General features: G+C 39.9%; 1 protein-coding gene across 3 annotated transcripts in view; it reads left to right on the top strand.

The window, feature by feature from the left end:
* CA8 (carbonic anhydrase 8) overlaps positions 1 to 8763 on the top strand; it is a 44993-nt gene extending 36230 nt beyond the window's left edge. The window contains exons 8-10 of one of the 3 annotated variants that reach the window (XR_004427042.1): positions 3530 to 3697; positions 5631 to 5661; positions 5708 to 6890. Coding sequence is in view for 2 of the 3 variants with exons in the window: in XM_033155289.1 (XP_033011180.1) it covers positions 3530 to 3664 (135 nt within the window). In the remaining variant the exon portion in view is untranslated. Of the gene's footprint in view, positions 1 to 3529; positions 3698 to 5630; positions 6891 to 7203 lie in introns of those variants that run through there. The other 2 variants (XM_033155289.1, XM_033155288.1) reach the window with 2 other exon arrangements.
* The last annotated feature ends 3996 nt before the right edge of the window (positions 8764 to 12759 follow it).

Genomic DNA, 12759 nt, shown 5'->3' with positions numbered 1-12759 from the left:
GTTGGAGCATGGCTTTTAAAATAAAGGTTAAATCTTTTGTGTCACTAAAAGCAACAGAAAGGTCAGAAATGGAAAAAAAGAACTCTGTTGACTTTTATTCTACGCGATATATATATATATGAAAGACAAAAAAAATCACAGAGTAAAAAAGAAATGTAGCCCCTTGTCATTGTCTGCCTTTAAATAATTACTGCTGGTTGTTTGAACAGAGGCACACAACAGCTCTGTTTGTGCAGTGAAGGTTCCTGTGGGTACTGAACATGCTTGCCTGCTTACGTCTGAACCCCTCCCCCAGACACAGGGCTCCTGTTCTATTGGGGATGTATTATGCTACATATTATTGACAAAATAACAGTGCATTGGCGGTAGATTTATTCAGCTTTACTTTGTTCTGCAACACTTCTGCAATGCTACCACGTTAATGGTGTCCAGGTAGCGCAACAAAACGAAAATTAAACCAGGATATTTATGCTATAAAAAGCGATGGGATTTCAGCAGGGTGCTACAGGAGATGCGCTAATGTGAAACAAAACAGTGTGACCACCCCAAAATGTTTGCTGGCATTGCGTGTGTGTGAGAGAGTGCTTCATCATTAAGCATTTAACTTCCGATGGTATCCTGCAACCTGCTGCACTTTGGGTGTGTGCAGCAGAGGCCCCCCATGGGGATGGACAGTGGCGGACAGTGCGGTCATTGGACTAAGGGGACTAGGCTAGTCCCCTAAATGTTCCCCTGGTGCCTCCTTCCCAAAGCCCGGGAAGCTTCTGCCCAGCTTAGGGAGAGAGGCGCAAGTCTCTGATGGGTCAAAGAGCTGTCCTGTCATCTTCCCACAGCCCATCTAGCTTTTGGATGGAAGTAGGAGGGTTCAGTCATCCTGTCAGAGCCCTGGCACCTCCTTTGCAAAGCCCGGGAAGCTTCTGCTTGGCTTAGGGAGGGAGGTGTGATGCTCATGTGCACGTCAGGAATTCACAACATCCCACACATGACACCGACCCCCCATAGCACCTCTGGCTGTAACTGTTCCCCTATGAAAAAATTCACCGCATGCCACTGTTGGTGGAGTCCCCTCATCAGAAGAACCCAGTGAAGGGCCACCTCTGCCAGATCCTCCCCCTGCTAACCACCTTAGGATTTTTCTGCCCATTTATGTTCTGTTATGGTTGTCCAGACTAAATAGTTGTTAAGTGTATCTGGTATTCACTTCTCCTACTGAAGTAAGGACTGAGAAGTGCTTCCCACTGAATGACGTTGAGTCTTCCCCTTATCGAAAACATCATTAAAATAAAGCTTTTGTTACAAGTGTGAGGCACTCTATTCATTCATTTATTTGAAGGTCTCCTAGTACTACTCAGAAATACTGCAACTGTGATAGAGCTTTTTTCTCACCTCATTTTTGTTTGCTTTATCTCTCCAAGACTCCAAAGATTGAAACATTTGAAGTGTGTTGGAGAAATCACTTTTTCCTAAACTGCAATGACATCAAACTATCTTAGTGAAGTTTCAGTTCAGGTTTCTTTTGAAGCATGTTACCTCTCTGTAAGATACTCAAGATCTTACTGTTCTTCTGTAAGATACTTATGTTTTCAGGGAAACTTATTTTTTTTTCTTAATCCACTTAAATAGACATAAAATCAATGAACATCTTCACAATCTGAAGTTTTCCTTTTAAGTATCTCCCAAGAACCTCCATCATCTTCCTTCCTTTCATCTCTTCTATGAAAGCTGCTCCATTCTGCCTTTCAAAGCTAAAAAGAAACAATATGGATTTCAAAAGCACTACTCTGAGGAACAATAATCTTAGCAACCCAAGCTGTTCATCAAATAAACAAGTGTATTGAAAGAAGTCAGTTTTGAAGTAGATGGCAACCACAATGATAGTTATCTTCTGAAATGTCATTGTCCTTGCACTGTACCGATGTGAAGATAAATATTGAGTTGAATCTGATCCTACACTGACTTGCACATAGAGAAGCATCCTTTCCCCATTCTGAAACCTTGGCAATATTTTCTATGAGGAATAAAATTTGTCATCTGGGTGAAGGCAAGAACAGATTGTTGTTGTTTTTAGAGCATGGGATTGTGAATGTGCCTGCCATGGAATATGTGATACACCTAATGGAAATGCTATCTATTTTAGGGGTTCATTTTTCCTTAATTTTGGGTTAATAAAATAGGGCTTGTCTTATACGTGGGGAATTCTTATACATGGAAAAATACGGTATAGTCCTACCTTGGTTGTCGAACGGAACCCATTCCGGAAATCCATTCGACTTCTGAAAACGTTTGACAACCAAGGCACAGCTTCCGATCAGCTGCAGGAGCTGCCTGCACTCAATCGGAAGCCGCGGATGCCACGTCGGACATTCGGGTTCCAAAGAACGTTTGCAAACCGGAACACTGGGTTCCGGGTTTGCGGCATTTAGAAGCCAAAACGTTCAAATTCCAAGGCATTCAAGATCCAAGGTAAACAAATTTATAACCCACATTTTCATAAAAATATATCAAGAAGGTATAAGAATAAAATCATAAAAACTGCATTAAAATATAATAGAAAACGTTAATAAGACCAATTGTTTAAAAAGAGAAAATTCATATTGCAGAGGCTTGTCTAAGCAATATATATTTAACATCTCAGCTATTGTGTGGATCCCAAAGCAAATGGCTCATTATGTAGTGGGAACTTTGAGAGAAAGAAGCTTAAGAAAGACCTTAGTAGCAAATCGCATGCTTTGTATGCCGAAAGTGCTAGGTTCATTTTCTGGCCTTTCCAAGCAGTGTGGAAGGGAAACACATCTGAAGCCCTGGCAAGCTGCTGCTCATCAATGTAAACAGGTTGTTGTTGTTGTTGTTGTTGTTGTTGTTGTTGTTGTTTCTATACAACCTGGCCTCCCATGGGAACCCAGGGCAGTGAACACCATAAAAATAATCCATGAAAACATGTTACAATATCACAAAAACAGAAAAACCCATATGCTAAAAGAATACCACCAGCTGAAATTGCAGTCAACACTCATGTCTCAAAGGCCCAGGAGAACAGATATGTGTTTCTTTTGTGTTTAAAAGCCTGTATGGGGACAGACGTACCTTCCCAGGGAGGGAGTTCTACAAACTGGGCATTATCACAGAGAATGCCCTGTCAAGATGTGGCAAGGCAACTTGTGGGATCTACTTGGTTTTTTTTTTAGAACCCTGAGATCTGCCAACCACAGTCTGGTGCAAAAGACACAAGGCACTTAAAGAATTCTGGGCCTAGGAATTTGTACTGGCACTGAACTGATGCCACAGTCCTTCCATATGAAAACTCACTTGTAAACAAAACCCTGTTTTCTACAGGATTTGGAGTAGGAATGTGTAGGGATTATAATAAAATTCCTGATTTTATAAGGTTTTCTAAAAAAAGAAAAAAAGAAACCATACCACAAATAGTAGAATGGTGGGATATAGCTTAGAGAGAAAAAGAAACAGTATTAACATTTCCTTACAAAGGAGCTGATGTATAAAACAACAACTGTTTTCTTGTTTTTATTAGATAGAAGAGTTTCGAAGACTGAGGACACATGTTAAAGGGGCAGAACTGCTAGAAGGCAGCGATGGAACACTAGGAGATAACTTTAGACCCACACAGCCACTAAGTGACAGAGTCATAAGGGCTGCCTTCCAGTAGCAAAGACAAATAATGGAAATAATCATAATGTAGGTAAGTAAAAACAGAACAGAAAGGGACATGTAGGAGTGGAGACCAAATGCAAAGGGGGCAGAACTCTTTAAGGTTTGTGTCCAACTTAGATTTTGGGCAGGTGTAGTTCGCCTCCATCCTTACCGGACAAGCTGCACCTGTCAAAATTCACTCTTCCACACAACTGTTGAAAGCCTACAGATAGAGGAGTGCTGTCTCCCTTATCATGAGCAGAGAAGAAAAGAAAAGAGATAGTCATGCATGGCATAGAAATAGAAGTGTTTCTTGCAATGCGGGTCCCACATCTGAAAACTTTGCAGGTGACTGCATAAGCCAAGGAACCGCTGCCCTCTTTTTCTGAATTTTTGCTTGCTCTCCCGTTATGTGCCTGCCCTTCACCATATTGGAATTTCAATTACCGGTATATAGTACTCTTCTGCAGTTCCACAATATAATTACCGGTACTTTGTCTTTGGAAGGCGTGATTTCAAATGTATCTGGATTCCTGCATAGAGATTACTTGAGGGGGAAGTCACAGACATACTCATGTAAATTTTATTTGTGAGAGAATGAATAATGTCCTAAGGCCACTGCCGGTAATTCAAGTATCAGTAGCAACAAAGTTATTTGACAAGATGACTTTGAATTTTAAGCATGCAAGAGTTACTTCTAAAAAATATTGATCTGAAATGGCAAAGCTCTTTCAATACACTTAACATCTAAAAATAACTCCTGGGAACAGCTTTGTCAACCTGCACATAACTTACAAGTTAATACTTAGATCCAAAACAATATAAGTGGGTATTCACTGGAAAGTTGGGCCAATTATCGGTAAATAATTTAGGAATTTAGAATCAAAAGAATGTGTTTTGCCACACATTATTTTATTCCACGCAGCAATTTAGTATCCTTCAGATCCTGTTAATCTTCAGTTCCCTTCATCCCTGACTGACCACAATAAGCACCACATTGACAGGTGCATTGTGGTCAGCTTCCCAAACCAGGTAGAGATTAAATAATACAGGACACATGTGGGTGAAAACAGGCCACAATATTTATTGACCAAAGTGAGGTAAATGGGGGTTGGCATGGCATTGGGTCAGGATTCATTAACCCCTAAGATCTGAAGCTGGGGAATGCTGCGCGAGTTCACTAGCATACAGGGGCCCAATGTGGTGTGCATCATGTGACTGGAATTCTGCTGGTAACCTGAGATGAATGGCGCTGGCTTTGGCCTACACAGAGCTCAGGTAGGGAGCTGGTGTGCCCAACTCATGACCACTTAAGAGGGCCTTGAGATCCTACTCAATGCCATTTAAGCCCAAGTTATGTTCAACAGCTATGCAGATTATGCCTAATAGTCACCTGCTATCCACTGAAAGAAACCTCTCAATTGAAGGCTAATTGTGGTTAAAGAGTAAGATTACTTTTCAGGTCTGTAAAGTAGCAGCCACTCAATGCCTCAATGGAAGACTTTAAAACTGAGGACCAGTGTGTGTGTGTGTGTGTGTGTGTGTGTGTAGAGAGAGAGAGAGAGAGGTGAGAGAGGTCTAGAATGGCCCCCAAATCTTGCTGGGCCATGCAAGAGGAGGAAGCCCCACAAGATCCCAGGGAGTATTGGCCTTCCCCTGGCCATGGCTATGTCACAATGCTGGGCCAACATTAATGCTGAGAAACTGGTAAAAAGTGTGCACCAATAGTAATCAATACAATATTAAAGTATTCATGTTGTGTCATGACTGAGTTCTTCATCTTGAGTTAGGGAATCCTGCCTTGGGGATTCTGTATCCCCTAGACTTACCTAAACAGATCAGTGGGTAGTACACCCCAAAGGCAGCACTTTCGAGGAGGGCATGCTGCTGCACTCTGTTCTCAAGAGCAGTCAACTAGATCTTTCCAGCAGGGATTCTGAATCAACACACGAACTCACCTGTTACTGTTTGTTTCCCTGTAGGCTCTCCTGTAAAGATGACTGGATGTGGAACATTAGGCCATTCATCAATGTCACAGAGCTAGGATTCAATCTGGAACACACTGTTCCTTTCAACCTCAGTTTAGACAGCCTTCAGATTGCACTGAACTCTGATGAATTTTAGCCTTTATCGGAGTAACTTCTGTTACTTGTGAAGCTGTTCTAAGTTTGGCAGACCTTTGGTACCCTTCTACACTACTTGCTCAGTTCCAATTACAATTTCCCACCAGCTGCTGGTAACCTCAAGCACCTGAGTCAGTCGTCCATGGCCTAGCCCAGGATCTAGAAGTTGCCCACTGCATCTGGAATAGGACATCTTGTGCCTGGTTGAATACATGATTATTACTTTTGCTAGAGGAGAGCTGAAGGAAAATGTATCTTGGAATCTGTTCCCATTTAGGAAAAGTCCAAGTAGTTATTGTATCCTTCTCAAGTGTTATTTCATTTATGCTACTCTCCATTTTACTTCTGCAATCAAAGAATGGAAGCATAGACCTGAAGGTAATTTGAGGCATCTATAGGTATGCAGAAAGCGAGGAGTCACCACACCCCAGAAAAACATTTGCCATTTTTTTTTGTCACACATAGCTAACCCATTCTAGGGCCCATCTGCATTATACATTTAAAGCAGTACTATACCACTTTATGGCTTTCCCCAAAGAATCCTCAAAACTCTAAGGTTGCTAAGGGTTCTAAGAGTTGCTAGGAAACCCCCATTCCCCTCAGAGAGCAACAATCCCCAGAAGTCCATGGGGAAGAGGGGTTGATTGTTACTGTATTTTTCCATGTATAACACGACCCCATGTATTTTTGGGAGCCTAAAAATTTAAAAAATAAAAATTTAGAAAATTGTTGAATATAAGATGAACCCCAATATATTACTAAAAAAGGTTGTCTTATACATGGAAAAATACAGTAAACCACTTTGAAATTTTAGCTCTGTGAGGGGAACAGGAATCTCCAACAACTCTCACCACCCGTAATAAACTACAGTCATGATTGTTTAGGTGGTATAATACATCTTTTAAAGTATTTTGCAGATGGGACCCTAACATCCTCTTGAAAATAAGAGTTGAAAAGTGCATAGTAAAACCTGTGTAATGCTGGTAAATATATGACTCCCTTTGTATCCTACACATTTTGAAGTGATTGACGATTCATATGCTTTGATAAACAATTATATATGATACAGTATATCCCTGTGAAATAAGATTGAATTAAATAAGTTGATTTCTGCTGGCATGATGTTTTCTAAGAGTCCTTGATGTTTTGAGTCAATATGTATTTATTCTATCCTGATTACTAGAGGCCTTTGTGGATTTCTGAGCCACACTAAGGAGTGGCCTGAGGGAGAGAAATATAACATTTTAGAATTCTGTCCTTTCCCAATATGTTAACTCAGTAGCTGGAATGATTTTCCATAAGTCATTCTTCTCTCTTTCTTGTTTTTTATTTAATAATGTAAACATAAGCCTATTTGAAAATATGAATATTAATTTATAGTAAGTAATGAAGAAATAACCATGAGGGAAAGTCAGTATTTCTTTATTTTCGGAATCTAGAGATCAGACGGTCTCTACCAAAGGGATCAGATGTACTCCTGCCAATATGAAGAGGCCTGACAGCAAAGATAAGAGACAGAGAATTAAGAATTTTCCAACACGAAGAAGAGAAAAATAGGACTTAGGAAGTAACAAATCTCACTCTCAGAATATTGAAAAAACATGAGCCCCTTTGAACATGATTCAATGTAATCTGTCCACAATATATATTAGTACTAATTATTTGAAATATTGTTTACTGATCAGCATGCACTATAGCAAGAAGAGTATGCATCTGTATGTCAACCAAATCATAATTACATTTAAACAATATTGCAAATGATGAGGACTGTCTTTCCCTCGATTAAACTTATTCATAACAAATGATACATTCATTGGTTTTCCAGAAAATTCCTGGGTTTTCAGCCAATAGTTTCACAATTACATTTTTGGAAGCTATAGAATAACCTCCAGTTAAAAGTAAAACAGACAGTATATGTAATGTATTGATGGAACCCTGAGCTTCCAGTATTCTGTAAGCTTTCTCTGACAGGGTTATGCTAATGTTTAATTCAAATGTATGTCATCCAAGTCAGGACATCACACAGGCCTTTAATATTTATTTATTGTATTTATATGTTACTCTTTCTCTAAAGGTGCATACATGCACAGTTTTCTTCCCCTTCTGTTATATTCTCACAACAAACTTTTGACATAGTTACCAAGAAAGAACAGAGCAGGCCTAATATTACCCAGTGAACTTCATGGGTGAGTGGGAATTTGAACTTGGTTCTTCTCTGTCCTAGTCCAACACTCTAATCATTGCACTACACTGGTTCTCATCAAATATAACATGTGCTATAATATAGGTGGAACATAAATAAACAAACCAACAAAAATAAATAAATAACATGAATATATGAAAAAGGGATATAAATCCATATCCAAAATCAACACCTAATGTCAGGATGTGTTTATTTGATAATTTTCAATAAAACTTTTTCCTAAAGCATTTCTAATTTTCATATTAAGATTTGTTTTTATATTAAGACTTTTACTTTTAAGGAAAACTATAGGTCACACATTTCTTTTCAATGAACCTAATTTATAATTAACACGAAAAGCTGATTGCGTTGCCTCCTGTTCAACACAGCTATAGTAAATGCAATAAAACACACTTTTACATGGTTCCTTATAGTTATGTTTCATTTCTTTAATACAGTGGGTGTATTTCACATGCTGGTACAGCTTAATTTCATTTCTGAACGAATATTCTGCTTGAACAAGTGAAAAGGGTATAATGTGTAAATTCAATTAAAGCGTAATTAGCTACTCAATCACTCTTACATCACACTTGGGACTGGCTAAGAAAGAAAAAAGCCACTGTTCACAAGTATATGGGAGAGCAGTGTGTTAATTAGTTTAGTGCTAATTGAAGCTGAGAAAGTATGTGACTGCCATAAGATAGATTTTAGCAAAAGCTGTCATAACAACAGTGCTTCAGTTTATTTCTGCATGGAACATGGAACTTTTACAGTAAGCCACAGCCCAAATTAAACTATGTGTTTTCATCTTCTCTGAGGAGTGCTTGCTTGGTGTGTGTGTAAACTGTGCTCTCTTAAATCAGTACTGTACTAATTTTCTCATTTAGTCAATAGCCAAACAATGAACCAGATTCCTGTAATTGTATCATTCTATTATTTACAAGAGATGAGCCTGATTCACTGAAGGTGACTTGTGATTTATGCAACTGAGATCCAGCACAGCTCAGAATTTTAACTTCTATTAATGCAACCCTTAATACAATTCATTCTTATTATTCATTAGACTTATTAGCTGCCTGTTATCTAAAAGGTTTCAAAGCAACTTGTAATATATCATGGTGAGGGGGAATAATATATAATATCAACATTTTCATGCGGCACTGACAGTTCATTCACAAAACCCCACATGCAATATCTACCCCCTACAACAGTCACACGAAGCTTTGGAAACTAACAGCAGAACAAAACCAGCTTAGTCCCTCAAAGGCTTGGGAAGTGGTTAAATGGTTCTTTATCTCATTGTTTGACTGTTAATTCTTTGAGGACCCGAAGTGTGATTCTGCTTGACTTAGTCAAGTGCCTAGCAATGGCCTGTGATGCAATCACCTATTTGGCTACATGGGTAGAGGAAAAAATTGCCCACAACGAAAGGTGGCTTGCACTTTCAAAGCAAACTTTGCCAATCATCTGTTGGGTGGCTACATGGGTGCAGTTGAACCCAGTTGCACCTTGTCAAAATATTATAGTATAGACTTGTTTTGGACATTGTTATGGAAAACTGATACATGAGTCACTTAGCTGGGGAAACCCAGCCAGATGGGCAGAGTATAAGTAATAAAATTATTATTTTTATTATAGCTGAAGTACTGTTAGTAAAGTCTGAAGCCAGTATGTAAACTATGCCAAAACTGATATATCATCAATATTCTAGCTCAGGGCCTGGCAAAAGTACCAACAGCTGATTATTCAGAGCATGGAGAATACTGCAATAGTAATATGGAAAGTACAATATAAGTTTGATATGGAAGAATAATTTATAAATCTAAGAGCTTGATCCAGTCCATGTCCTGCAGGTGTAGGGAGGAAGAAATCAACAGTAGGGGAATATCACATGTGGAAAAGCTACAAACATGAGTGGGAAGCAATTGGTTAGTGATGGATCGTTTTGTAGGCTTGGATATTACACAGGACACGGGAGATTATAATTAGAGGCTAGCAGAAAAAAAGCAAAACCAGACTTCTGATCATGGAAGCAATCAGGAACTTCTAGAATGTGAACTACTGAAGAGATCCTGTAAGGTATAGAGAGGAACTGGGGACAGCTCACACTCCAAAGGTGGGGCAACAACCATCAGACATACTCAAATTAATACTTGTGAGATGCTCAGGAATAAGAGTTTAGGCAATCAGTGAGCTCATAGGTGACCTTGAAGGCGGTGCAAGCAAGTGTGAAACATCTATTCAGTAAAAGCAAGAGCTGCAGTAAAAGTCAGTGAACAACAAACATCTTCACATTCCTGATGATAAAAAAATAGCAATTAGCAAAAACTCTGTGCAAGACTGAAAATAAAAGAAATCAGTTGACAAGACATCTGTGAAAATCTGACTACATGTGCAAAATGCAAGGCTGCTTTCTCCATAATGCTAATTAACCATTCCATAATCATTAGAGTTTGGTGCAGCTTTCCAATTATAAGCTAGGGTGGTTTTGTGTGTGTGTGTGTGCAGCACCTAAGAACATCTGCAACAATAGCTTCAGCTTCCAAATAATTCAAAAGTAAAGTTAACACGTCAAATCAAAGCCTTATACCAGTTTGACTATGTGTGCCATGAAAGGCTGACTTTTCCCAGCTATTCAGTCCACCCCGCCTCTACCCCACCACTGTTTTGAAGGTTCTGCTGGAGGAGATTCAAGAAGCATGGAGCCCTGCAAAGGAGAGGAGAAGAAGAGGAAGTTCTGCTGTGCAAATGGAAGTCCGCTGCATGTGTGGAACAGCAGTGTTGGATGCAGCGAAGTCCCACTTCATTTTGGGACTTACTCCCAAGAGTAACTTCTTGTGAAAGGAGAGCATGCTGCTTAAGATAATCTCTGTGCATTTGCTCTTACATGCTTATAGTATTCTTGGCACAGAATTAATATCAGCAAAGAACACTATTAAACAGACTGATATAATCTATGGTTGCAGCTGGGAAGTTGCCAAGGAATTATGGGTGGCTATTCCTCACTCACCCCAGGAGTGATAGATCATTTGCTTTAGGAGCTCAGGGGATCACATTGCCCTCCATGTGCAAATCAAAAGGAGCTAAATGTATCATATTCAATGGAAACGTTAAACAACTGGACTCCTATTCCCGTTTTAGTTCAGGAAGGGACACTTGGTATTATAGTTGTATACAGAGGATTTGTTCAAAGCAAAAACACCGGGATTTTCCAAAGTTCTGTGCACCATTCAAGACATTGCTGTTTTCTGTTTCTCTACAAAACATAAGGCTTTTAGGTTACACTTGGAAAGAAGGTACGCAGCTGATTGAAAGTAATAAAATCCACAGTGCACAGAGTGGGGCAACTTGATGAAAATGTCAGGGAGAACTGAGACTTGTTCTAACTAGTTCCACTCCATTAGCATTAGTGGATTTTCTACTGATTTACACTGCTGAGAGAGAGGAGAGTCAGGCCCACCATACTACTGAAGAATATATCGAGAAACCTCCACCCCTGCTGTCATGAAACTCCTTTCAGTTTTCACTGTCTCCCTGGCTGGACATAAACAGTCTTTCAGGCTCGCTGTGGAATTTCAGTAACATAATTGTTCCATTCTCTTTTCAGAGAGGGGGAAGACAATGCTCCCACAGTGCCCTTGGATGAGAAATGGAAACGTTTGAGGCTGCAGCTTCAGTCTCGCCACAAAGCCTGCTTTGTCTGCCTTCATCTAATTCAGCCTTGATAGACAGCTATGACAGTTGCCCTGTCCACACGGTCCAGTGAAATTCTGGGAATGAGCTTTATATTACAAGGAGAAAACACATTAAAACTCCCAACTAGCTAGTCTTAACTTTTTATTGCTCGTGACATCCAGGTTTTGCACTGCACTACTCTATAGTAGTCTGCAACTCCCAGCATGTTTGGTGGGAAAATGATGAGTGTAAACAAAACACCTCAAAGGGATTGTATATATAATGGCAGCTCTCAACATCTTTTTTTTTTAGTATTCTCCTCTCTTGCATCATTCTAGTATAAAAGGGTGCAGGTGCTCCATCATCATCATCATCATCATCATCATCATCATCCCTTTTCTCCTGACAGGACCCCCATTAATGGAAGGCAACTTGTACTCATTGAAGTGATCTAAATGGAAGCCCCTTCTGCAAACAGAGCAAAAGTGACAGATCCAAACCACTGACTGCTTTTATATCCAGTGAAAAGTGATGCTGCAAAAAAGGAAGCTCTAACCACCACAAAGAGATTTAAAATGCTGGCTAGGCAAACCTTATAGTAGGCCCAGATTTGTCCCCTGCAGAGAGCGCCAATGTGGGACTGATGGGAGTTGTAGTTCAACAGTATCTGGTGAGTACCATAGTGGCTATCCTCAGTCTACTTTGCCTGGCAGTGGCTTTCCTGAAATCTTTCCCAGCACCTGAACTGGCCTGGATATAGTGGCCAAACCTGCTTCAGCAACAACAATGCAATCCTCTACATCTTTACACAGACACAAGACTACAGTCATACCTTGGTTTTCAAACAGCTTCATTCTCGAACGTTTTGGCTCCCGAACGTCACAAACCCAGAAGTGACTGTTCTGGTTTGCAAACTATTTTTGGAAGCCAAATGTCTGATGTGGCTTCTGCAGCTTCTGATTGAGTTCAGGAAGCTCCTGCAGATAATCAGAAGTTGCGGCTTGGTTTTCGAACGTTTTCGGAAGTTGAACAGACTTCCGGAACAGATTCCATTTGAGAACCAAGGTACAACTGTATTGAGTTCAATGGGTTCAATGGGACTTAACTCCCAGGCAAGGGCATATAAGATTG

The sequence above is a fragment of the Lacerta agilis genome, chromosome 7 (genome assembly GCF_009819535.1).
Source record: "Lacerta agilis isolate rLacAgi1 chromosome 7, rLacAgi1.pri, whole genome shotgun sequence".
NCBI classification, from domain to species: Eukaryota; Metazoa; Chordata; class Lepidosauria; order Squamata; family Lacertidae; genus Lacerta; species Lacerta agilis.
Note: the sequence above shows the minus strand (reverse complement) of the source record. Positions and strands in the feature narration are given on the sequence as shown.